The sequence below is a fragment of the Conger conger genome, chromosome 1 (genome assembly GCF_963514075.1).
Source record: "Conger conger chromosome 1, fConCon1.1, whole genome shotgun sequence".
Classification (NCBI taxonomy): Eukaryota; Metazoa; Chordata; class Actinopteri; order Anguilliformes; family Congridae; genus Conger; species Conger conger.
The window spans coordinates 67,577,414-67,600,719 of record NC_083760.1 but is presented as its reverse complement, the minus strand read 5'-3'; the positions used below and the strand labels follow the sequence as shown (position 1 = coordinate 67,600,719).

General features: G+C 46.5%; 1 protein-coding gene across 5 annotated transcripts in view; it reads left to right on the top strand.

Annotated features, from left to right (window-relative positions):
- The window catches only part of nbeal2 (neurobeachin-like 2), a 68,176-nt gene that overhangs the window by 20,858 nt on the left and 24,012 nt on the right, over positions 1-23,306 (top strand). For 3 of the 5 annotated variants that reach the window (XM_061237028.1, XM_061236953.1, XM_061237113.1), the window contains exons 3-22: positions 755-916; positions 1,389-1,470; positions 4,470-4,582; positions 5,340-5,422; positions 8,366-8,451; positions 9,476-9,779; positions 10,326-10,432; positions 11,632-11,718; positions 13,372-13,455; positions 14,350-14,448; positions 14,802-15,430; positions 15,730-15,862; positions 16,320-16,439; positions 16,868-17,195; positions 17,577-17,659; positions 18,186-18,278; positions 18,568-18,739; positions 18,888-19,021; positions 21,200-21,359; positions 22,820-22,922. In XM_061237028.1, the coding sequence (XP_061093012.1) occupies positions 755-916; positions 1,389-1,470; positions 4,470-4,582; positions 5,340-5,422; positions 8,366-8,451; positions 9,476-9,779; positions 10,326-10,432; positions 11,632-11,718; positions 13,372-13,455; positions 14,350-14,448; positions 14,802-15,430; positions 15,730-15,862; positions 16,320-16,439; positions 16,868-17,195; positions 17,577-17,659; positions 18,186-18,278; positions 18,568-18,739; positions 18,888-19,021; positions 21,200-21,359; positions 22,820-22,922 (3,162 nt within the window). Of the gene's footprint in view, positions 1-754; positions 917-1,388; positions 1,471-4,469; positions 4,583-5,339; positions 5,423-8,365; positions 8,452-9,475; positions 9,780-10,325; positions 10,433-11,631; positions 11,719-13,320; positions 13,456-14,349; positions 14,449-14,801; positions 15,431-15,729; positions 15,863-16,319; positions 16,440-16,867; positions 17,196-17,576; positions 17,660-18,185; positions 18,279-18,567; positions 18,740-18,887; positions 19,022-21,199; positions 21,360-22,819; positions 22,923-23,306 lie in introns of those variants that run through there. The other 2 variants (XM_061237172.1, XM_061237181.1) reach the window with 2 other exon arrangements.

The following is a 23,306-nucleotide window of genomic DNA, read 5'->3' as shown; positions in this document are numbered from 1 at the left end:
TATAACTAAATAGTGTGGCAGTTTTCCTATAAAAGACACTGCTGAAAGTGTTAATTTGCACTTTGGAAACACATGCCATACAAGTATCCCGTGGGATTTCTTTTTTCAACAGTTGGACCCAGGATGATTGGATTAATATGGTTTCTGTGTCACAAGGGTGCGATGTAAAGTATGTTAAATGACTTTCCCCTTTTATTGTAATGAGAAATTGAAGGCTTAATTTTAAGAATTTTATTTTTTTCTGTTAAATAAGGGGAAAAATGTTTTTGTTAGCAGACCTCAGCCATTGCAAAAGGAAATAAGTGCTGGCTACTGTAACCTTTTATCTCATTTTGCTTCCATCTAATTTTTTCAATGAGTATTTTATGTAGAACCTTTCATGACTGACGCCCAGGCCTTGTAAGAATATTGTACACTGTGCAAACGTACCGAGATTACTGTCCAATAATGGACTTTGCGTCATGTCTGGGGACATACTTTCATGTACAACTTCATTGCTCGTAAATGGATTTTCTGACTACGAGAATAACTGTTTTAATCCCATATTCAATCCCAATTTCTATTATTCTCATTTAAGCCAAACAAAATAAAGCTGTGTTTTTAATGCGAAGTGTCTTGCAGTGTAAGGAGGGCCGGTACATTCTCTCACTGTAAATCAGTCATGGTTCCAGAGTGGCTTCATCCACCGCAGTGTGCTAGGCAGGGCCATGCGATCCCATTGTCTGACCCCCCTGACTCGTCTGCCTGCTTCCAGGCCGGAGGACTGTTGCTCCGAGGTCCCTCTCCTCCCCCGGGAGGTCCTGGTGTTGCTCAGCACTCAGCTATGGCACAGCGCCCTCCATCTGTCAGGGCAGGAACAGAACAGCGACATTCCTCACCCGCTGCTGCTCATCAAATTCTTCATCATCATCTGCAGGTACACTGAAGTGTTCCTGTGGTGCCTGTGGATCAGTGTCTCTGTCCTTTTCCCAGCACAGTGTCTCTGCTATCCTCTGTTCACTTCTGTCTCTTACTGTCAGCCTCTCCTTTCCCATTACGCAACCTTCTCTGCCTCCCTTTTGCTCAACTCTCCTCCTCCTTGGACCTCTCTATTGCTTCTCAACTTCTCCTTTTGACATCATATCCATCATTCTGTTTCACTCTGCTTCCCCTCTTAGAAACTCTTCTTTCTTTTACACACCCACAAACAGTATGAAATATGACTGCAATATCTCGCTCTGTTCTGTTCTCTCTTCCCCTCTGTTCCCTGTTCTCCTTTTCCGCAGTTCTCTTTAGTGGAGTTATGTGTTCTCTCATTTAAATGGCAAAGTGTGTGGAGTAGGAGGTGACAGGAGAAGCACCTGACTGTGACTGTGTGTGTAATGGCCTGTGTCTTTGTGTGCCGACAGGAACATGGAGAATATCGACTCTGACAAAACCCCTGGCTTTGTCTTTGAGACCATCAAGCTTTTATCTTTCTGTCTGACACAGGTAAGGAAACGCAGTGACCCAAAAAGCTTTTACCATGTAAGAAGCCTTTTTCTCATTTAATTAAACCAAAATTATTTCAGAGTGAACATTGTGTCTTTGTTTTGTGCATATTTATTTGTTTTGCTTTGATTTATTTTGTCTCACAAAGGTGAAGATAGGGGTCACTGGAGAGAGACATATTGCATAGTTCCACTGATATGTCTGAGTGAAATCTGCAGGGCATAGCTGATCCAAAGTCAATGTTTTTCTCTCCACATTTATTTATATATACCGTTGTCTTGAAGGCTCAATGTCCATTACAGTTATTTGTTGGAATAGGGTAGAAATAAAGTAAAATGTTTAATGTTAGCAATGGGCCTGCACTGGCTTGTGCAGGCAGAGTGAGCACTAGATTTGCTCAGACAGAGACATATAGCATGTACTGTAGGTTGTATGAATTGGCTAACCATTTTGAACATCTAGGTTAGTGTTGTTTGTAAGTACAGCATCTTGATAGATATGTGTTGAATCTCAAGTTTGGTGCTATGAAAGTAATTGCAGTCTGCAGTATAAACATTATATATATAAAAACTGGAAGCTGGCAGTTAAGCCACACCCACACCTAGTTTTCTATCCAAATACAGTACCGGTATGGATAATTATTTTGGTTGAGCAGACCAGTGTAGTGTCATCTCTGCAACTAATATGTGCCCGTTAATTATACAGTTAGGAAGAACAGAACTAGTTTAAGTAGAAAGCAGAAGTGGGGTTGTGGCTGACCTTTCTGTGTGTGTGTGTATGTGTGTGTGTGTGTCTCTCTCTCTCACACACACACACACATACACAGAAAGATACAGAGAGAGTGAGTGTGCAGTGTCCCAAGCTTTATGGAGTCATTTGCTGCTGTAAGCAATTCCCACAAGAGTGTGACCTGTGCATTGCCTGTATTTGTGCTTTTGTATGAGAGATGGGCATGTCATGCATTTGACACATTCTTTGTGTATACAGGGCTACTCCCTGGATGGCCACAGTGTCTACCAGCTTTCCTTCCAATTAGGCAGTGTACTGCCCTGATAGAACTCATCTTTGCATTGACTCTTGACAGAGCCCATGTCATTTACACAGGTCTGAGATTATTATTGACTTAAAATAGCTTAAGAACCTGCTGGATTGCATGCTCTGCTTCCAATGAATACTTTAAACCAACACCTCCTCTTTCTTTTTGTTACTACTGGGCGAAGACACAATCACAGGACTTGCTCTATGGCTGCTCTCCATTGTCAGGCGAACTGTAATGAACAATGAATTGCATGCTATTTGGACACGGAAAACACAGGAATTTCATGTCTTGTGTATTGATTTCACAATCATTCAATTCCAATGAAACATATGATGGGTCATATTTATGTAATAAAAGTTCTGCCACGTAATAAGAATGGTTTCATGGTTATTTGTGTCAATGAGCATTTTGGCATACTTACCTTATCTGTGAGAGGTTATATGGACCTGAACTAAGTAAGGTAGTGGATACAGTACATATAGGGTATGTACTGTTTTTTTGTGTACATTGACGACTATGAGGAAACTCTGTTTTCCTTTCCACTGAGCAAGAGGAACTTTTAGGATGCTAGCTCAGAAGATTCTGATATTCTGAGGTGGCATCTGTGATGGGGTTACCACTGCAGATTCTACTGTAATGGTGGGCCATGTATGAGAAGTGTATAAAGCCCTATTCCTCAAATCACAGCTCCTAAGGACCTGCTGATTTTCACCCTCTGTTTACCTGGGAGCCAGGTGTGAAAACAGTCTGCCAGTCAGGAGCATTCATTGTTCAGTTAATTTCCCAGGAGGAAAGAGAACCAGGGCTGGATTTGGATTCAAGGGCCAGATTTGACTATCACTGGTATAAAGCTTTTCTGTGATAATTATCTGGCCATATCTGAGCCTGATTAAGGATTTAGCCAGGACTCCAGGGGCCCCTTGTTATAATTAGTTACAACATTTAATAAGCACAGGGACTTACAGAATCTCATGTTAACATGGCTTCTGAAAGATGATATTTCCTACAGTACAGTCATCACTGCACAAAGTAATTAGCTCCAACCCGGTTTTCCCGGGCTTAATATTCAGGTATTCATTAAGCCCTGGCCCAGTTAACTGCAGGCCTGTGGCAGGGGAAAGCTCCAGGACGGTATGGCCACGTCAGGCATTGCTTGTACAGGGCGGTGACCATGTTAGGCAACAGGGCTATCGTGCTGTGCACGTTTCCATCCTCATACCAGTCTAACTGGAAAGAAGGATCCTGGGCCGGTTGTGCCAGCTGGGCGTACCCTACATTTAATTTTACTGTGTGCTCGGCCTTCACTCAGTGTGTTTGGAGTGATGTCATATGCTTGCTGTAGAGCACACTTAGGATTTGAGTAAAGACTGATTTTAACTTCATTATGGATCATTGGTGCAATACGCTAATATAATACAGAAATTATATCTCTTGTGTACACATTTGAGGAAACACAAGAGTGAGTATTTAATGACACTGCAGGTTGACTAGAGGAGTCCACCTCGTATGATGAGATTATGACAAGGCTGTATTGAGTAGCACTCAGCCAAAGTGGATTTTACACCGGTACTCTATATTTAATTTTACACAACTAGATTTCCACTGGTACTACGAGTAGAGTTATGCAATGGACCTATTCTGTATGTGTTCTACTCTCTTCATACAAAATGATGAGGGGTGGTATAAATGCTGTGAGTGTGCTTGGCAGTCAAGCCAACTGTGTGTGATTGCACACTTTGAGACATGCACACACTATTGGATTTGTGCAAAGAATGGGATTTGGGACTGTCGGTTTACATTTAAATATATATACTCAATTAAACTTAAGTCCTGGTCTTAAGTTAAGCACCGGGTTTGTGTGGCAGAGTCAACACTGAGTCCTGAAATCCCGGGCGGGTGTGTTTCTGTGTGTAGATTTGAGCTGCAGAGTGTGATGTAAATCTGTGTGTGTTTGTTTCAGCTCAAGGAGCAGCCGGAAGATAAGCAGTCATTACAGGCAGTGGTCCACCACGGCCTGCTGCTGTGCGAGAGTCTGTTTGACCCCTACCAGACATGGAGGAGACGGCTGGCTGGGTGAGGGGGCTGGGTGGGAAGCGGGCAAGAGAGGGACAAGGGGTTCAGGGCAGGAGCGCCAGTGCACCAAGTGAATATGAATATGATCCTGGTGTCGGAAGTGAACGGGACACCACAGAGATGTGGTCTGTGGTGATTCCACGTGTACAATCCCAGTCTCATTGAGAGTCGCTGAGCCAGTTGAACTTGTGAATAGTGGCCAGTGGGAAGTGAATGTTTTAGAGGCGGAAGTCTTGTTAGTTCTGCCGTTATGTGTAGCTTCATCACAGAATTATTTTTACTTTGTTATTTTATGAAAATAATTTGGTTGACTGTAATGCAGAGGGGTTGGACGTGATTGCGATGCACTCCCTGTAGCACAATGCAAAATAAGAGTCTCCATTGGTTAGTTAAGATTACTACAAGCCTAGGTTGTTTGAATGAGGAAATTTTCTTTTTGGTGTTTTGTAGATTTCATTTAAATTTTTAATTTAGAATTTTTACATATTTAAAATGTAAAAAGAATTTGAGCCAAGACTCTTTTTTTTCAGTGGGAAATTCCCCAAATGTGTCATTTCTGGCGCTTGATGCCCAGATACTGTCTTAAGCCAAAATCTAAGAATCTAAGCGCAGGTTAAATATGTTGGGATTTGGAAGAAGAGGGAAGGTAAGGCTCATAGTGCATGAGGGTGTCTAATCAGATGGACATGCTAAGTGTTGAGTGTGAGGGGCGCTGTTGATAGTGTGTTTGTGTGTGTGTGTGTGTGTGTGTGTGTAGGGAGGAGGTCAGCCTGCTGGAGAGAAGCAAGTACAAGTTCACCCCACTGCCCCTGCCTGAGGAACTCCCTGCCCTCCTCCATGGTGAGAGGAGCCTCGTTCTTTACACACTCCTCCTCTCCTATCTCACCTTTCACACATTCCTTCTCTCCTATCTCTCCTTTCACACACTCCCCCTCTCAAAACTCTCCTTTCACACACTCCTCTCCAATTGCTCGATTCACACTCCACTCCTGTAGATGCTGTGGATCTCTCTGCAGATGCTGGCTATGTGTTCCATCACAATTTACAATTTGGTGTTCAGCCGATGCCCTTATCCAGAGAAACTTACAAAGTAGTACAACATCAGGAGTGAGCATTCAACCCTGGCTATGTCAATGATTAACATCCAAGTGCCATAGAAACATGTCAAATGTGCATTGACACTAAGGAGTAGACCACAGAACATGCTAAGAATATGTCCATCTTAAGACAAAATTAAGCAATAGCAGTGCATCATAGTATCACTTGGCCCCAAGGGCAAGTAGTGGGCAAGCGATAAGTCGAGCGTATAGGTTAGGATGGACTATATCAGGTGCTGTTGATAGAGCTGGGAGTGAGGAGTTGCTTGAAGAAATGAGTTTTCGGTTGGCAGTGAAAACTGGGCAGTTCCTCTGCAGTCCTGACTGAAGGGTGGCAAGGGAGCGGGGCAAGAGAAACAGTCTGCACCTGGCCAGGCCTTGGCCCGGCTCTCGCAGGGTGGGGAAGGCCAGCTGAACTGGTGGAGCAGATTGCAGGCGGCGAGGGGGGTGAATAGCTGAGCCATGGCCTGGTGGTAGGCAGGATCTGTACTGAGGGCCTTTGTAGAATGGCTTCTTGTCAAGGGTCACCCTGTGGTTCATTGTTCATTCGTTCTTGGCAGTCCACTGAATGTAGTCTATGGTGATGGCCAGGTCCTGGAAAGAAGAGCAGCTCTGTCTTGTCTATGTTGAGTCACATTGGTGTCGATAAGTTGTTGCGTTGCCCCTTTCTTAGGTGACCATTGAGATGCCCCAGAGTCTGGAATTAAACACTGACTGCACCAGTGCTGACAGTGTCGTAATTGACCATAGTGCACTTGAACTGAATGTGACACGATTGCATAGCTCAGCTGGTGGAATGCACATATTTTGGAGAGCTACACTTCCTGAATTTACAAAGGATATTTCCTGGGACAGGCCTGAAAATACAACAGGAAGCTGTAAATGTTCCAGCAAAAAAGGATGAAAGTATCTTATTGGCTAGTGTACGAGTACACTAACTCAAAACCAAGGGTGTTTGTTTCTCATTTGAACAGACTGCCTCAGCTAGTCTGGACCCTCAGGCATGTTTAAATGAATTGATCCTGTCACATAATAAAATGACAATGGACAGCCTGGCTAAAACCAGCCACTCTGTGGAGACTGCTGTAAGCGTGTCTCCACATGACTGTACACAGTGCTTGAGTGGCTGGTGTTAATTGGAAAGGGGTGACCAAAATGGAGAGGTAAGTGGGAGGCGGGTATGAGGGCGTTATACTGCGGTCCGTTGGGTTTTGGACAGATTCCGTTTCTGTTCTCTCTTTCAGTCCAGATAAGCCCATCGAGCCTTCACAGGTCTCCTCCTGAGAAATGTTTTTCCCTGCCAAGTACTGCCGGGAGTCGCACAGTTGTGACTGAACAACTCTCAGACAGGGCACGGTGGCACATGTTTTGAGGGTACAGCCGTTGGGAGCTTCTTGCTCTGCCTGAGTGTTTGCAGAAAGCATGTATGACGCTTATATTAAAACTTTCTGCCCCTTTTGTATTTGCTGTGAAGTTCTTGTATGCTTATAGGAATTTACTTCTGCCACACATTCAGCCTCATTCATTCAGTCTTATATTGTTATTTTCTCCTATTCCTATAACTCTTATTAAGACATCACTGCCTGCCATTATCAGTGCCACGGTGTGCAGCATTAGCGTTGTGTCAGAGGTGTGGAGTGGACTCCCCTTATTAAGCCCTGTTTAAGTAATCTCTCAAATTAGCACCAAGGCTCATGGCCCATTAATCCCTTGTTCCTGTTATGCTGAAACTCCACTCCCCATCACCTCACTATCTGCTCTTTGAGGCACTGTCCGGACAGCACTGTTCATTTTAAGTGCTAATATGCTACTACCATTATGATGTGATCACAGATAGAAATATTTCCATGTGCATATTTCAATATTTCACCTATTACCTTTCAGCCATAGACGGAAGGCTTAATGATGATTTGGAAAGGAAAGTTGAGGTGAATTATCTAGCCTCTAAAACTATGGGGCATCATTTCCGCTTCGTACTGAATGGAGCTAAAGCAATCCATCTATGATGCCTTGGTCTGGCCACAATGCTGCAAATATCTATGAAAACTAATATTTCAGAAGAAGTCTGGTGTTTTGATTGGTTCTAGCCTTTGGCTGTGTTTAAGGAAGCGGTGAAGTGCAGTGTTTTCCACTGTCTTTTAAGTTTGTCATTGAGTCAGTAGAGCCTGGGGACATGTCCATCTGTCAGTCAGTGTTGACAGGTCCCTATTATTTCTGTGCTACAGTAGATGATCTGTGGCTTTCCATTTTCTTTGACTGTGGCTATGTATCTTTCTTTCTGCTATTGATATACAGAAAAGCTGGGTTTATAAGCAGACTGTATGGCAAATCTCATCATGATTTTAAGACCAGTTTCTCTTGCATTTTTTCTACTAATTCTTTAAAGGAAATGCTTCATCAAAGCACCTCATATGCTGAAACCCTTTGCTGTTAGTTGGTCATTTTGGTCAGCTGTTGCTCTGACCAGACCTGGGTCAAATTTGTATTAGTTTTGGATTCACATACTTTTCTACACTTAACTGAGATTGTCTTGTGTATTGAAACCTATGAAAACCCCACTCTCTGGTCCTCTCAGTAGGCTCAATTGCACCAGGCAAGATCAATCGAGCACAGACAAGTATTTGAATCCAGAACAATGAGGTATTTGGGCCAAGTCTGGCTCTGATTGTCCCCATTGTGTTTGCAGAGACCCTACACGACAGCGCTCGGCTCCCTGAAGTGGTCACAATGCGCCTGGTCCATCTGCAGGGTGCCATCATCAGCGGCAGCCAGGTAAGACCCCCCTCTCCTCATTATTACAGCCAGGTAAGACTGGCTGTAATAAACATTCACGGTTTGTTACTCTTTATTGGATTTGAAATGTATCAATGGACACTTTCCCTAATCTTCACACATTCTTGGGCTGCATTTTTGTGTGGGAGGCTCTTCCTGTTAAGGCACTGTCTCACGGCCTGGTATTGAATCCGCTCCATGATAGTGCCAGTTGGCCAGCAGCTCTACTGGGTGACGCACGTTTGGTGCTAGTATTGCACAGGGAAGATGAAGCTTCAGCTGGCCAGGATGACGGAATCTCGTCACTCACCGGTGACCCCTGCTGGTTGATCGGGTGCCTGCAGTCTACCGGTCGCGCTGCATGAAGCGCCCTCCTCTGCCTCCTGTCTGTATGAGCCTGGCGTGTGAATGGTGTGATAGGAAGTGGCAGCTGGCATGAAATACTTCAGATGGGAGCATGTTCTTGTCTGCGCTCTCACGAGTCCATGGCGGACTTTGCAGAAACGGCCTCTGATGACTAAGATTGGCCATACCAAATTTGGAGAGAAAGTAAAAAAGATAAAATAAATAAATTTTAACCAAAGTGAAACCAACTATTTCCTCATGCTGTATGCTATTTCAGAACTAGGATGTAGATCAGCAGGTGATTGAAATGTTTTGTACAACACTTTTACAGTGACCTTGTTAATGAAGTGCTTTTAGAAAAACAGCAAATGGGGCAATTGGAAAAAAATCTCTGATGGAACCTCACTACAGAGGGGGAGCTCAATTCCTGGAGTGGACATATAAATATACACAAAATGTGTGCACATGTCTGTGGTAGCACACATGCACATGCCTTCTTTCCCTCCAATTTTGTGGGATTATCTGTGTTTCAGTTTAGTTGCGACACATTCGTTTTGTTGTCTGTTCATCATTGCTGGTAAGCACGTGTGCCTGCAGTGCACTGTGTGCTTTGTCTGTAGCTGTGTGCACTGTGTCAGTAGGGGCTTGGTCAGTACCCTCTGTGCCGTGTCTGTTGCAGAAGAACGGTCAGTCCTGCATCACGTCGCTGGCTGTAAGGGACCTCATGGCCGTGCTGCAGGCCTGGTGCTGCCGTGACTCCTCCCAGCCCAAGGACCCCCAGGTGCTGCGGCTGACCCTTCAGTGCCTGACTGCAATGGTGCACACGTTGCACTCCAGCAGCCCCGCCCAGCGGCAGGTGGACATCAGGAATGTGCTGGACGGCTACTTCCGGGTCCTGAACTGGAACCGGCACCCGGGGGACGGCGAGGGAGATCGGCAGGACTGGGAGGACGGTTTGGTCACTCTGCAGGCCCACATGTTGCGTAAGGATCGTCCTTTAAACCTCGACTTGCCTCTCTCTTTCTTTCTCCCTCCCCTCAGCCCTCTTGTTTTTTTCTTCACACCCCATATCTCTACCTCTGTCTGCCTCTAGTTTTCTAAGGGCAGTTTCCACACTACAAAGGCAATCACGGAAAAAGGAAATGAGGAAATTAAAGGGACAAGATGAAGAAACCTTGACTCTGAAAGAGTCCTGTAATTTGTTCCACCATAAATTTGAAATGGTTTCACACACAATGGACAAGTGTGCCTTTTCACAACACGGTGGAGTAGCGCTGGCTTCTCTGTGACCATCTCTCTCACACCATCTCTTCTCCTCTGTCCTTGGTCTTCAGCCCTGGCTCTGTCCCACCATGTCCTGCACGGCTCCTTTTTATTAAAACACGGCTGCTGTCAACTCTCCTTTAATGTAAGATAGCGAACAGGTGAAAGGGCCGGATTTAATTGAGCACTGAAGCACTGAAGGGTGGAGCGTGTGGGAGATGTGTGAGGGGTGGGGTGTGACTGCTGGGCTCTTCCTCCCCACACAGACGCGGTGCCGGAGATCCTCCAGTGTTCGGACCGCCCCGCCCTGCAGGCCATCTTCCTCAACAACAACTGCTATGAGCACATCCTGCGCCTGATCCAGAACAGCAAGGTGAACCGCGCTCCTGCTCGCGTCTGTCTGCCCGCGTGTCTGAAGCGGCTGAAACCGCGATAAGAGCACCGTCTGGCCGACTGCCATCCAGAAACTCCCTGAACTGTTTCTTCAGAGCCATTCTCCATCCGCCCATGTCTGTCTTTCTATATACCTCCCGTTTTTGAAGTGTGAGAAGATGCTATACGAGCTTAACGGAATATGGCACCTTTTACTAACCGACTGTGTGAATTCCTTGTCTCTGTCTGTCCGTCTGTCTCTTATATCTGTCGCAGTCTGAGTGGCACAGAACCGGGTCTCTGTCTCTTATATCTGTCACAGTCTGAGTGGCACAGAACCGGGTCTCTGTCTGTTATATCTGTCGCAGTCTGAGTGGCACAGAACCGGGTCTCTGTCTGTTATATCTGTCGCAGTCTGAGTGGCACAGAACAGGGCAGGGCAGTGCTCTAAGGGGCTGTCTGCTCTGCAAAACTGATCCCCATGTCTCATTCTCTGACTGTTTTTGATGACAGGGCAGATTTTGAATTGGTTCTGTCTCTCTCTCATTCTCTTCCTCTCTCTTGTGTGCTCTTGCACGCTCATGTGCTAGCAAGCTCTCATGTTCTCTCACTCTTGTGCTCTCACCCTCCCCCACCCTTTCTCCTTCTCTCTTTCACACGCACACACGCACACACACACACACACACACATACACACTCACTCTCTCTCTCTTTCTCACACACACACTCTCCACACTCTCTCTCTCTCTCTCTCTCTCTGTCTCTCTCTCTGTCTGTATCTCTCTCTCTCTGTCTCTGTCTCTCTGTCTTCTGTCTGTCTGTGTCTGTCTGTCTCTCTCTCCCCCTCTTTCTCTCTCTCTCTCTCTCTCTCAACCTGCCTCCCTGTGTCTGCTGACGCTGTCTGTCTGTGTCTGTGTGTCTCTCTCTCCCCCCTCTCTCTCTCTCTCCCCCCCTCTCTCTCTCTCTCAACCTGCCTCCCTGTGTCTGCTGACGCTGTCTGTCTGTGTGTCTGTCCCCCCCCCCTTCACTCTCTCTCAACCTGCCTCCCTGCGTCTGCTGACGCTGTCTGTCTGTGTCTGTGTGTGTCTCTCTCTCTCTCTCTCTCTCTCTCTCTCTCTCTCTCTCTCTCTCTCTCTCTCTCTCTCAACCTGCCTCCCTGTGTCTGCTGACGCTGTCTGTCTGTGTCTGTGTGTCTGGCAGCTCTATCAGAGCAGCAGGAGTAGGCCGGAGCGTGAGGGTGCGTGTGACCTCACCACACGCTTACTCACTGAGATCCAAGTGGACCAGGTACTTTCCCCACCCCCAAGATGTCAGACCCCAATGCCGCATGTCTGTCTACAGGAAACTCGCCACCTCCGCTCAGCGTAGCACCCTCAAAAACAACCAGGTCACTTCTCCATGTACTTTAAACAGGAAGCTTTAAACAGGAAGTTCAGTCTGTTGACACCCAGAATTAAATGATTGAAGAATCATCAGTGACCAGCCATGCCTCGCGTCCACCCACTATACGCACACACACTCACACTGGCTCTCTCTCTCGCTCTCGTTCTCTCTCACACACACGCACATAAGAGAATAAATTGTTCATACTTAGACACACCCATTACAGATGACTAAATATCCAGAGTAATCTAGGGAACAAAAAATTGCAGAGATGATAATAACTTAAAATAACTCAAGTCTAATGCAGTATTTTATATATTCATTTTGGTTCTGGACTTAAACAAGCTGCATAGGATCATTAATCAGTTCAGAGGCAAAAATATTACAGTGAAAATTCATTCCAGCATAGTCACAAATCGAGATGGGGAATGATAATGCTGTGGAAATTTCTAATTTTACCATATTTACTGCTCTGTTTCTACACCACTGCCTGACTGCACACCTGATTTAGAATAGAACAACACTTTTCCCTTGTCAAGACTTCCTTGGTTTAGCTACTGTTAGTTAAGGTCAGGATTTAAATTGAAGTTGTATAGTTATTGGAAGAGAGCTATTTGAGATTCCGGGATACCAATAGGCGCATATAGCTACATGAGGGAAACTGAATTTCCTGTAGACAGCAACTGGTGAGATTGACATGTGCTGACACTTTATATTAAGGCCCTATTCATTAACCACTAAACAAAACCTTAATCAAATTTATTGATGTTCTTTACATTATTTTCACAGTGCCTGCCAGTAGAGACTGCACAGAGCTTATGCTGTAAATGAGTAACTCTCATCAGATGTCACAAAGCCGTAGCTCAATTGAGAATTCATTAAAAAACAGTTATTGAAGTTATCCAATGGTTAATGCATTTAGACCCCAATATAAAGTGTTACCACTGTGGGTGTGCATTGGTGCATGTGTGTGCTTGGTAATCCATCCATGCTTGTACAGCTTGCGCTGTTCAATGGTTTGAGCGTGGGGACTTCCCTAATGCATCCTGGGTGCAATTCCAATAATTGCTAGATTTCAGCTTTGGTGATTTAGTTTCAATAATTTCTATACTTATTTATTCCCTTTTTTGGGGCCAGTGGGGGCAGTATTTTTTCAGGTGTGTGCTGTGCTGTGCTGCAGTTCATGTGAGGTTGCTCTAGTATGTGGTGTGCTGTCTTGGCACATATTGCTGTAATAAGCATAATCTTCTGGCTGTAAAATCATCTGTCCTCTCTGCATGAATGTCGCATGACTGTGGTATGTAATGCCATTACAAGTGGCTTCTATTTTTTTCAGCATTCTGTGCCTGGGAACTACAGTACAACTATCAGCAGACTTTGACCCACCTGTTATTAAAGATGCTAATCTACAACCGTGTGTGGGTAGTTGGTTGGTCAAAGTTTGCAGAGTACACGTCTTTCTTTCTCTTTTCATCATGGTCTCCTCCCCTTCCTGCTCATCTGAAGTGGGTCTCTCCCTGCCAGTGATGCACCCTGTTGCCATGTCCCTCCATGCAGGTTTGGGAAAGAGGGTCAGACTCCATTACAGTTCACGCCCTCAGCGTCCTCACCGCAATCATGAGCAACTCTCCCTCTGCCAAGGTATGAGTTCACACCCTCCCTCCCTCCCTTCATCTGGGTTTATCATCCCTTCACCACTCAATGAGCCAAGCACACACTCTCTCATACACACACACACACACACATACACACACACCCACACACACACACACACAAACACATACACACACGCACACACACACTCACACACACACATACACATACACACACAAACACTCACACTCACACACATACACATATACACACCCACTCTCACTCTCACTCTCACTCTCACACACTCACACACACACACACACACACACACATTCCTGCAAGCTATGATGAAAGTCTATGGCATTTAGGAGTTGGCCTACACCCAAGCTGAGATGTGGGTCTACTATTTTGCAGCACTTTGCTTTTATTCAGTTAATCTTTACAGTAAGTCTTGACTGATTTAAGGGTTTAAATGGAGTAGAGGTTTAATTTTGAGTGATGGCTTGGCTCCTTGTATTTCACTGTATGTAATTAGTTTGGTTTTGTTTGGTTATCTCCAAGTATTAAAACAGGTTTAGTCTGTATCCGTGCAATCCAAATTTTTCGTCCAAACATGTTTGCATTTGCATTTGGTTCAGAGCTTATGCAACTGGTTAAGTATTTTATCTTGTGACCCAGAATGCTTTGAGCCAGACACAAGGTCTGTGTTTGAAGTTAGGGAGTATAAATAAACAAATATTTTATATGAACACAAGAAGAGATTCTACTGTTAAAAATAAAAATAAATACCGCTTGGGATTCAGACATTTTTCCACCATCCGTTCATTTTTCCTTTTTATTGTAGTGTTTACAGTTGGCACATTATTGCTGCCTCAATCTCAATAACTTTGTGATTAATTGCGTTTGGAATGGTTTCTATCTTTATTTGCTTTAACGCACCAGGAGGTTTTCAAGGAGAGGATTGGCTATTCCCACCTGTTCGATGTGCTGAAAAGCCAGGGTCAGCCAACCAAACGGCTCCTGCAGGAGCTGATGAACATGGTGAGCTGAAGATGACTATCAGACTGGCTCTTCAAATATCAAAAGTAGTTGCCATATTGCCGTTTCATATGCGGCTTTAATTTGAGTTTTAAATAGTTTTCAGGAAGTCCTCATGAATGTGTCCAGTGTGATTTATTGTGTACACACTAATATAATGCCCTTACTTTTCTATTTAGGCATTCAGTATACATATTCCACTCCGTGTCATAATTTAAAAGCTGTTGAAGCTCAGTGTATTCATAAGCTCATCATAATTCATTTTTGTATCTATAAGGGGAGTGGTCAAAGACAGGAGTGTCTTCTATTGTCTATCAGTCCCTCGCTCTCACACTTTCTCTCTCTCCCTCTGTCAGGCAGTGGAGGGGCATCACTCCCACAGAGGGCCCCTGGGGATCAGTAACGACCAGCCCCTGCTCCTGCTGCTGCAGTGGCTCCCGGAGCTGGCCTCCAGGGACCTGCAGCTGCTGGTGTCTCAGTGGCTGGCGGGCGTGTGCGGGGGCTCTCTGTCCTGCCGCACCGTGGCGGTGGAGGCCGGGCTGGTGGGCGCGCTGCTGAAGGTCCTGGCCGAGCCGGCCTCGCTGGACCGGCAGAGCGCCGACGCCCTGCTGGGCCTCCTGCAGGACCTGGGCTCCCTGTCCCTGCGGCCCAAGGAGCTGAAGAGCCTCCTGCGGCTGCTGAGGACGGAGCAGGGCGCGCACCCCTACTGCGGCCGCGTGGTGCGCGTGCTGTCCGCCATGGCCGCCCGGGAGGCCCGCAGCAGCGCCCGCCAGTACTTCGACCTCACGCCCCCCATGGCGGGCATCATGGTGCCCACCGTGCAGCGCTGGCCCGGCAGCAACATCGCCTTCCACGCCTGGGTGTGCCTCAACGCCGACTCCCTGCCCACCTCCTCCGAATTCTTCCTCCCCGTCTCGCCCAGCACCCCCACGCCGCCCTCCAGCCCCTGTCTGCCCAGAGGCCTGAGGAGGAGACAGCTGTACAGGTACCAGGGAGGGTGGGAGGGTGAGAGGAAGGGGCCTGTCAAAGGACAATGTAAGAAGGATGTCATGAGGGAAGGGGCTGAGGAGGTTTAGTCTTCACTTCCTGGGTTGGTATCAGTAATGTGATGAGGAAAGTCTGAGGTTATGAGAACATCTTAATGATGGTGAGGATACTGAAGAACATAATTGTGATGGCAGTAGGTGTTGCAGGGGAACAGGGGAGATGGAATATTCTTGCTGTATAAAGTATGAAGGTGTGAAGGAGCAGACCTGTATCTGTAGTTCTGTATCTTCTTGGCAGCTTCTTCACAGACAGTGGCACCGGGTTTGAGGCGTTCTTCACTGCAGAGGGAGTGCTGGTGGTGGCTGTGTGCACAAAGAAGGAGTACATGGCAGTCAGCCTGGTGGAACACCCTTTGACAGACTGTGCCTGGGTAAGCCGCAGCATTCAGCACATTTTCCTTCTGAATGGGTCCGCTGTTTGCCCCATTTACATACTACTGGAGAAGTACAGTTGTGTGTGGGCTACTTGTGGAATAATAGATTAGCCAGATGTTTTGAGGCCTTACATTTGTGTCCTACTTTGAGAAGTTGCTTTGTCTAAATTGTGTGGTATGTGTTGCTCTGTACAACTGAATAAAATGCAAGCTCCATAGTTCACTGTGAATACGTGTCTCTAAATAACATGTAACATAGACCGTGAAGGATCCGCCCGTTTGTTTGTTGTTGAAGCCCTCCTTTTTGCCTAGGAACAGTGCTGGTGACTACAGGAGTAAGTCAGTCCAGGTTGTTATTACAACGTTGTAATACCTGAGATCTTGCCAGTTGAGCAGTGTGCATCTGTACGTCTCTTGTATGAAGTAATGTAATAATGACATTTTCCCTCTCCAGCACTCCGTGGACATTGTCCACATTCCCGGGAGGCGGCCCTTCGGCCAGAACCTGGTCACCATATATGTTGACGGAGAGCAGCGCATGACTGGCCAGCTGCGATTCCCCTCACTCAATGAGGTGAGGGAGTGAGAGAAAGAGAGGGAAAGGGGATGAAGAGAGGAGCAGTGGAAATGTTGGAGTGATAGGGAGAGAGACTGAAGTAATGATTGAATGCAAGTGAACGGAAAGGCTTAAATGAAGGTCCACGGGCTGCCGCTCAAAGGCTGTATGCTTGTAGATATGGACTGGAAACTGATGTTCTTGATGTTGAATTTCTGTAGCCCTCTCAGCAGATAGGTGATCAGCTGCACTATGATGAATGTTAGCTTCTAGAGCAGTATGATAAAACTATGGGAGTTCTAAAAATAGATTTTTAACCGGTTAATCAATTAAATGTTGGCAGTTAACCAAAACATGTAAATACTGAAAATGCCCATCCCTAATCTATAGCAGTATGATGACTCCTGACCGTGTTTGCCCTGTTTTCTGCCTGGCTCTTCCCCCAGCCCTTCACTTCCTGCTGCATCGGGCTGGCGGGCCAGCGCACGACCACCACCAACACCACCCCCACCCTGCTGCTCCCCCCGATGAGCCCCACCGAGCAGGACTTCCCCGACCGCACCGCCATTCTCGCCCGTTCCTACTCCTTCCCCGCCTCGCGCTGGGGAGCCCCGACGCCCCCCTCCTCCCGCGAAGCCCCCATACAGACCATTCCCGCCGGGGTGCAGGACACCAAGTGGGGCACCCCCACCTCGCTGGAGGGGCTTCTGGGGACGGTCTTCATCTGCCACGAGGCCCTGCAGCCTGCCCAGACCAAGGCCCTGTACGCCGCAGGTACAGCTCCTCCTCCTACACGTCACATAGCTGTAGCTCCACCAGTGAGAGGACTGGGTCCTGGAGCTCTCATCTTATAGGTTTTCCTTTGAACCCTAATTTGGCACACCTGTTTCTACTGATTAGCAGGTCAACAAGATCTCTATATCTCTGAGGTCTCTTGAATGAGGTGGGGTGAAAACCTACAGGATGAAATGTCTCCGGGACCAGGGTTGGGCAGACCTGGATTAGTGTCTTTGAGGAAGGTGCATCATGGCTGGCTGAATGGGTCTTTAGTTCCTCTCTCCTGGTTGTGAGGTGATGGTTTATTAAGGTGATGGCAGATAGGGATGTTGTAGACGAGACGGTATCAGACCCTTCAGCTTGGCTTTCTCTCTACAGGCCCCAACCACGTGCCCCTCTTCAAATCAGATGGAGAGCCATCAGACCTCAACAGCAAGCTACTTTTGTACTACACTCCACAGGTAGGGGGCGTCTTATACATTGGCTTCCTGCATTGGTCTTAGGTGGGTTGGCCATTTTATTAAGAGCATGGGTAAAGCCAGTCCTTGAAGGCTACAGGCTGGAATTTGTCCCTTCTTGGTCCTAATTCTGTACTTATTGCAGTTATTATTTCCCTGGGAAATCACATCAGTTAACAGCTGACGTCTAAAAAAACTGAGGTGTAAATTGGGTGATAATTGAAAACAGGACTTGTGTGCTGAGATTGAACCAATTTCGTTAGATAAAGTCTAATCTCCGGACATAACAAATCCCAATGGCATAGACCGAACCCAGTGAACTCTTCCTGTTTAGGTTCATGACTTTTGTTTTTTGTGAATGAACTCTGGTGAAAAGAATCACATGCAGGCATTTTCAGTTATCACTGGCCATATGCAATGTATCACAAATCAGTTTTTATTCAATTCAATTTAGTCAATAACTGACTGTAGCAGTTAAGTAACATTTGAAACGCAATTCCCACAGCCTTGCTTTTCATGTCCTCTTTAGGCCTTCAAGAATCAGATCTGCTTGGACCTGGCGCCCAACCACCTGTATGATGGGAGACTCACTGGCCACAGAGTGATCAACTGGGACATCAAAGTCAGGCCCCCCCTCCCCCTGTGCCTGCCTGTTACTGTAGATCTGCTGTTCTGCTTGTCTGTCTATGTGTTACCCTCTGAGTGTCTCTGCTACCCTCTGAGTGTCTCTCTCTGTTTCTCTCTCACAGTCAAGCTTTTTTAAACTCCATAAGCCGACACAGATACTGTGTGATGTTGTGCTAGTTGTGCCGATCACAAAATGTCATGAAGCGCCAGGCTTTAAGCTCATTCTTCTTCAATAGGTGTACCCTTTGCTTCCCAAAGTAACCGCCTGTGTTTGGTTCTGCCAGGACGTCGTGAACTCTGTGGGCGGGATGGGGGTGCTGCTGCCCCTCCTGGAGCAGTTGTGTGCAGCAGAGCAGGTGGAGCCCCGGACCCAGGAGACGGCCGACCTTTTGGGACCAGAGCTCACCTCATCCAGGGGCCCTGCCGGCATGCTGCTGCCCCTGGGAAGGACCCACGGTCAGTGGTGCTGCTGCAGTGTGGGGGTGGGGTTATAGAGAGGGACAGTGTGTGTGTGTGTGTGTGTGTGTGTGTGTGTGTGTGTGTGTGTGTGTGGGTGAGTGGCAGTGGCAGTTGGCTCAGAGCTGATGCACGCTCTGTCTCTCAGAGGGAAGGCTGGAGAAGAACAGTGTGGCAGCCTTCCTGCTGATGGTGAAGAACCTGCTGAAGCATCATCCCGTCAACCAAGAGAGCTTGCTGCACTGCAATGGACCCGCCATTATCGGATATATGCTCAGCAAGGTAAAACACACACGCTTACAAAAAACACGCTTACACGCTCACACGCCCACACACACACACACACACACACACACACACACACACACACACACACACACCAATCAGATCACTTCAATTAAGTCACTTGGGAAACCTGGGCAGGTATGCATACACCCCCGCCCCCACTTTAGTACCATTACCATGGTTGAATCCTCCTGATGTTGGAGGAATCTGTAGGACCACCCCCAGAGCAAAAGGCAGCCACTGTACCATCCACAGTAATAGGGAGGCCCTGTGAGGAATGAAGAGCATCTCCGTCTTGTCAAAGTTGAGCTTCAGGTGATGCATAGTCATCCATCCAGGGGGGTGACAACTCACTTTGTCGTCTTGTCTCAAAACCAGCATGATTAAGACGCTGGGAGAGGCGTGAGTTAAAGGCAGAGGTGGCAACATTGATAGGCATTTTAGAGAAAAAAGCTGAAGGAGGAAGTGTAGAGGGAGCAGAAGGGATGAGGGAGAAGTGTGGAGATTTATCCTGAAGGTTACAGTGGAAGTTGAGAGAGAGAACAAAAGTGAGGAAGTGATTGGATACACAGCGCGGAGTCACCGTGGGTCGGGTAGTGGAGCAGCTCCTGGTGAACACAAGGTCTAGTTGGTTACCAGCCTTTTGGGTGGTAGCCGATGAGGACTGGGTGAGGAGGAGTGAGTTTACATTGGAGGTCTCAGGTGAGGAGTCACCCAGTGGAATTACAGGGGTGCCATCCTCCGGGAGGGAGCTCAGTAGTCCAGTTTATTCAGGAAATCACCAGTTGGGCCTGGAGGGTGGTAGAGAACAGCAATATAGAGTTTTGAAGGATGATAAACTGTAACTGCGTGAATTTCAAACTATGTTGTAACATAGTGTCTCTTTTGTTTCTGTTTGTGTAAAGCCCTGTCTCACTGCTCAGGTATGACACGGTCTTCTCAGTCAAGGTTGCTGCAGTCTGGCTGTGTGGAGGGGAAATCTGTGTGTGCTCAGCTGATTTTACCTCTGATCACCACGTTCCAACAGGAAGTGCACTCAGATAAATAGACACTACTGACGGGCACAAATATTATTTACATCAATGTTGAGTCAAACATTGACTTTGCAAAAAGGACACTGTTGTTGCCAACAGTACATTTTCAATTTTAGGTATATACATATATTTTCAATACTTCTGTTGTTTTACTGTTACATTGTTATATTATACAGATATTTTTTTTAACTGTTGAGCACCCAGAGCCCAGAAAAAAAGCACTGGCCAATACACGTATGTAGCCATGTATCTGGCCAATACATATATGTAGCCCTGTATCCACACACACACACACACACACACACACGGGCACGTTTGTAGGGGACTGAAGAGTGGGTGGGAGCTGAACAGGACATGGTTGTATTTGTGATCATAAGGTGGGGCATCCTGTAAGGAAGGCCTGTGCTTACAGTCTCACACAATCAACAGTCTCACACACACACACACACACACACACACGTGTACGCACACACACGGACACATGTGCGCATCCTCATTTAACACACATGCACGTGTAGATGACAACAGTCAAAAGTCTCACACAAATGCAATCAACAATCACCAGCACGCACTCTTTCAACAATCTCAAAATCTCTGTCTCACACACACACACACACACACACACACTCCACAGTTGTACCCACTCTTTATAGACTGTTATATTATACTCCCGGTGCTCTTTGTTTCTCTGTGCCTGTGTTCTGTGTGACTGTGTTTCTCTCTACCAGACATGTGTTCAAGACATTAGTTAGTGTTCATCAACATATTCAAACTAATAAGTTAGCTAGGATTGTTAGACCTATGCCACATCCATTTGTATTAAAGATATTGGTGGTGAACTAAATGCAATGTTTTAATTTTAATTAATATTTTATTTGAATTCATTTAAAATCATTCGATAGTATCTGTTTTCTGCAAACATAGTGCATAGTCATAGTCTCTGTGCCATGTTTTCTGTGTTCTGAGTGACGGTGTTTCTCTGTGCCCGTGTTCTGAGAGACTGTTTCTCTGTGCCAGTGTTCTGAGAGACTGCGTTTCTCTGTGCCAGTGTTCTGAGAGACTGCGTTTCTCTGTGCCAGTGTTCCGAGAGACTGCGTTTCTCTGTGCCCGTGTTCTGAGAGACTGTGTTTCTCTGTGCCAGGTGCCCAGTTCCATGATGGACATGAGTGTGCTGATGGCGTGTCACTACCTGCTGGATCAGGTGTCCAGTGAGGGGAACAGCTCGCTGCTCTCCCAGCTCAACCAGCACCTGCTCTTTGACTTCCGCATCTGGAGCAGCTGCCACTTCGCCGTGTGCCTGAGTACGAGACGCCTTTCTGCCAATTTATGCATTTAAAATGTAATTAACTTATCAATGTTGGTGTCGCATTTAAATATTGGGCATACATAAAATACATTATGTACACTGCTCCATCTGTTTTACTGTGCAGCGCCGAATGTTTCTATACTAAAAAAATACAAAGGATGCGCACAATACATAAGCAGCTTGGAATGTACTCTCTATCCCCAGAGGCACAGAAGCTTAAATGTCTGTGCTATTGTGCATTTTTAAAGGCCGTCAAAAAAGCAAATACAAATCCGTGTTCACTGGCAATCTTCCGGATTGTTTGTCATTGTGTTACCCAAGGATATCACTCAAGCCTGCTCTTTCAGCTTTTTTTAAAGAACACAATGGCTAAAATGGCCCTTTCTCGCTCTCTGATCGCTCTCTGTGAACACTGCTGACTTTGTGCATGATTTTTCTGCATCAGTTATGTTTTGAATTTTGGATTTGTCAGGGTTTCAATGGTCTGTAAATATTGGGAAATGCATCATGTGAATTCATGGAAAAGTAATGAAAAGTAGGTAGACATCCCACTGTTCTTAAACACTCAAAATTGAAAAAGGCAAGCAAAATCCCCCCATCTTTCTTCCTAACTCAGATTCTTATTGCTACTTACGGTCCAGTCCTGCAATTTTGGTGAGGTGACATTACTAAGAAATTGGATAACTCACCCGTTTGTACCTTAAATCCAGTCCTTGGATAAAGGGATAGTCCATATAGTTTAGTGATATTATTTCAGTTTTAGTGTATGTTTTCAATTTGCCCAGACAGTTTGTATGCGCTTTGGATATTTTTCATGGTCAAAAGCAAGAAAATACACTTCCCGGAACACAAGCAGCTTGCTCCGCGGCTCCAGACGGTTGGTTTTGGAAGCCTGTGTTTGGCCTGTGTTTTCTGCCTGAGGTTTTCTTGTTTCTCAGCCTCATAATTGCCTCCTTGACTGTAATCGGCACAGCTGTTGTCCTCATGGTTCTCTAAAATTGAGGCACTTTATATAAAGAGGGATGTAATTCCTACAAGCATCACCCAATATGGATGTAAATAGCCTCAAATTCAACATGACATTGTGCACTTTAACCTCATAATTGTGGTTTCATTTCATATCCAATGTGCTGGAGTACAGAGCCAAAAGAACAGAAATTGTACTTACAATGCCATTGAAAATGTATCTGTAATCTGATTTGCTTGGGAGCCGTAAACCATATGACACTGTTTTAAATGGTGTAACATTAAAATGAGCATATTCTGAGAGAAGGTGCTTCAGAATCCAGTTGTGATAATACCTTGCATGCTATAATTGATGATAATGATGGTTTGGAACCATTTCAGTAATCACCCATTGTTGCGTTCTGGTTTCTCCAGAGAACATTCTTTAGTGCGACACACCTGTCCGTTGATTCAGTGTCCTCCACCCATGTGCTCTGTCTGTGCCTGTAGGCCATGTGCAGAACCTGACTGCTGTCGTCAAGGACAACAAGCAGCGCAGCCGCAGGAAGTATGGAGTGCAGTTCATCCTGGACTCCCTCCGCACGCATTACGGGTGAGCAGAGCAGGGAAGGTGGGGAGAGCAGGGAGGTTGGGGAGAGCAGAGAGAGCAGAGCAGAGCAGGGAGGGGGGGGGGGAGAGCAGAGAGAGGAGAGCAGTGCAGGGAGGGTGAGCAGAGCAGAGAGAGGAGAGCAGAGCAGGGAGGGTAAGGAGAGCAGGGAGGTTGGGGAGAGCAGGGAGGGGGGGAGAGCAGAGAGAGGAGAGCAGAGCAGGGAGGGGGGGGGGAGCAGAGAGAGGAGAGCAGAGCAGGGAGGGTAAGGAGAGCAGGGATGTTGGGGAGAGCAGGGAGGGGGGGAGAGCAGAGAGAGGAGAGGAGAGCAGAGCAGGGAGGGTAAGGAGAGCAGGGAGGTTGGGGAGAGCAGGGAGGGGGGGAGAGCAG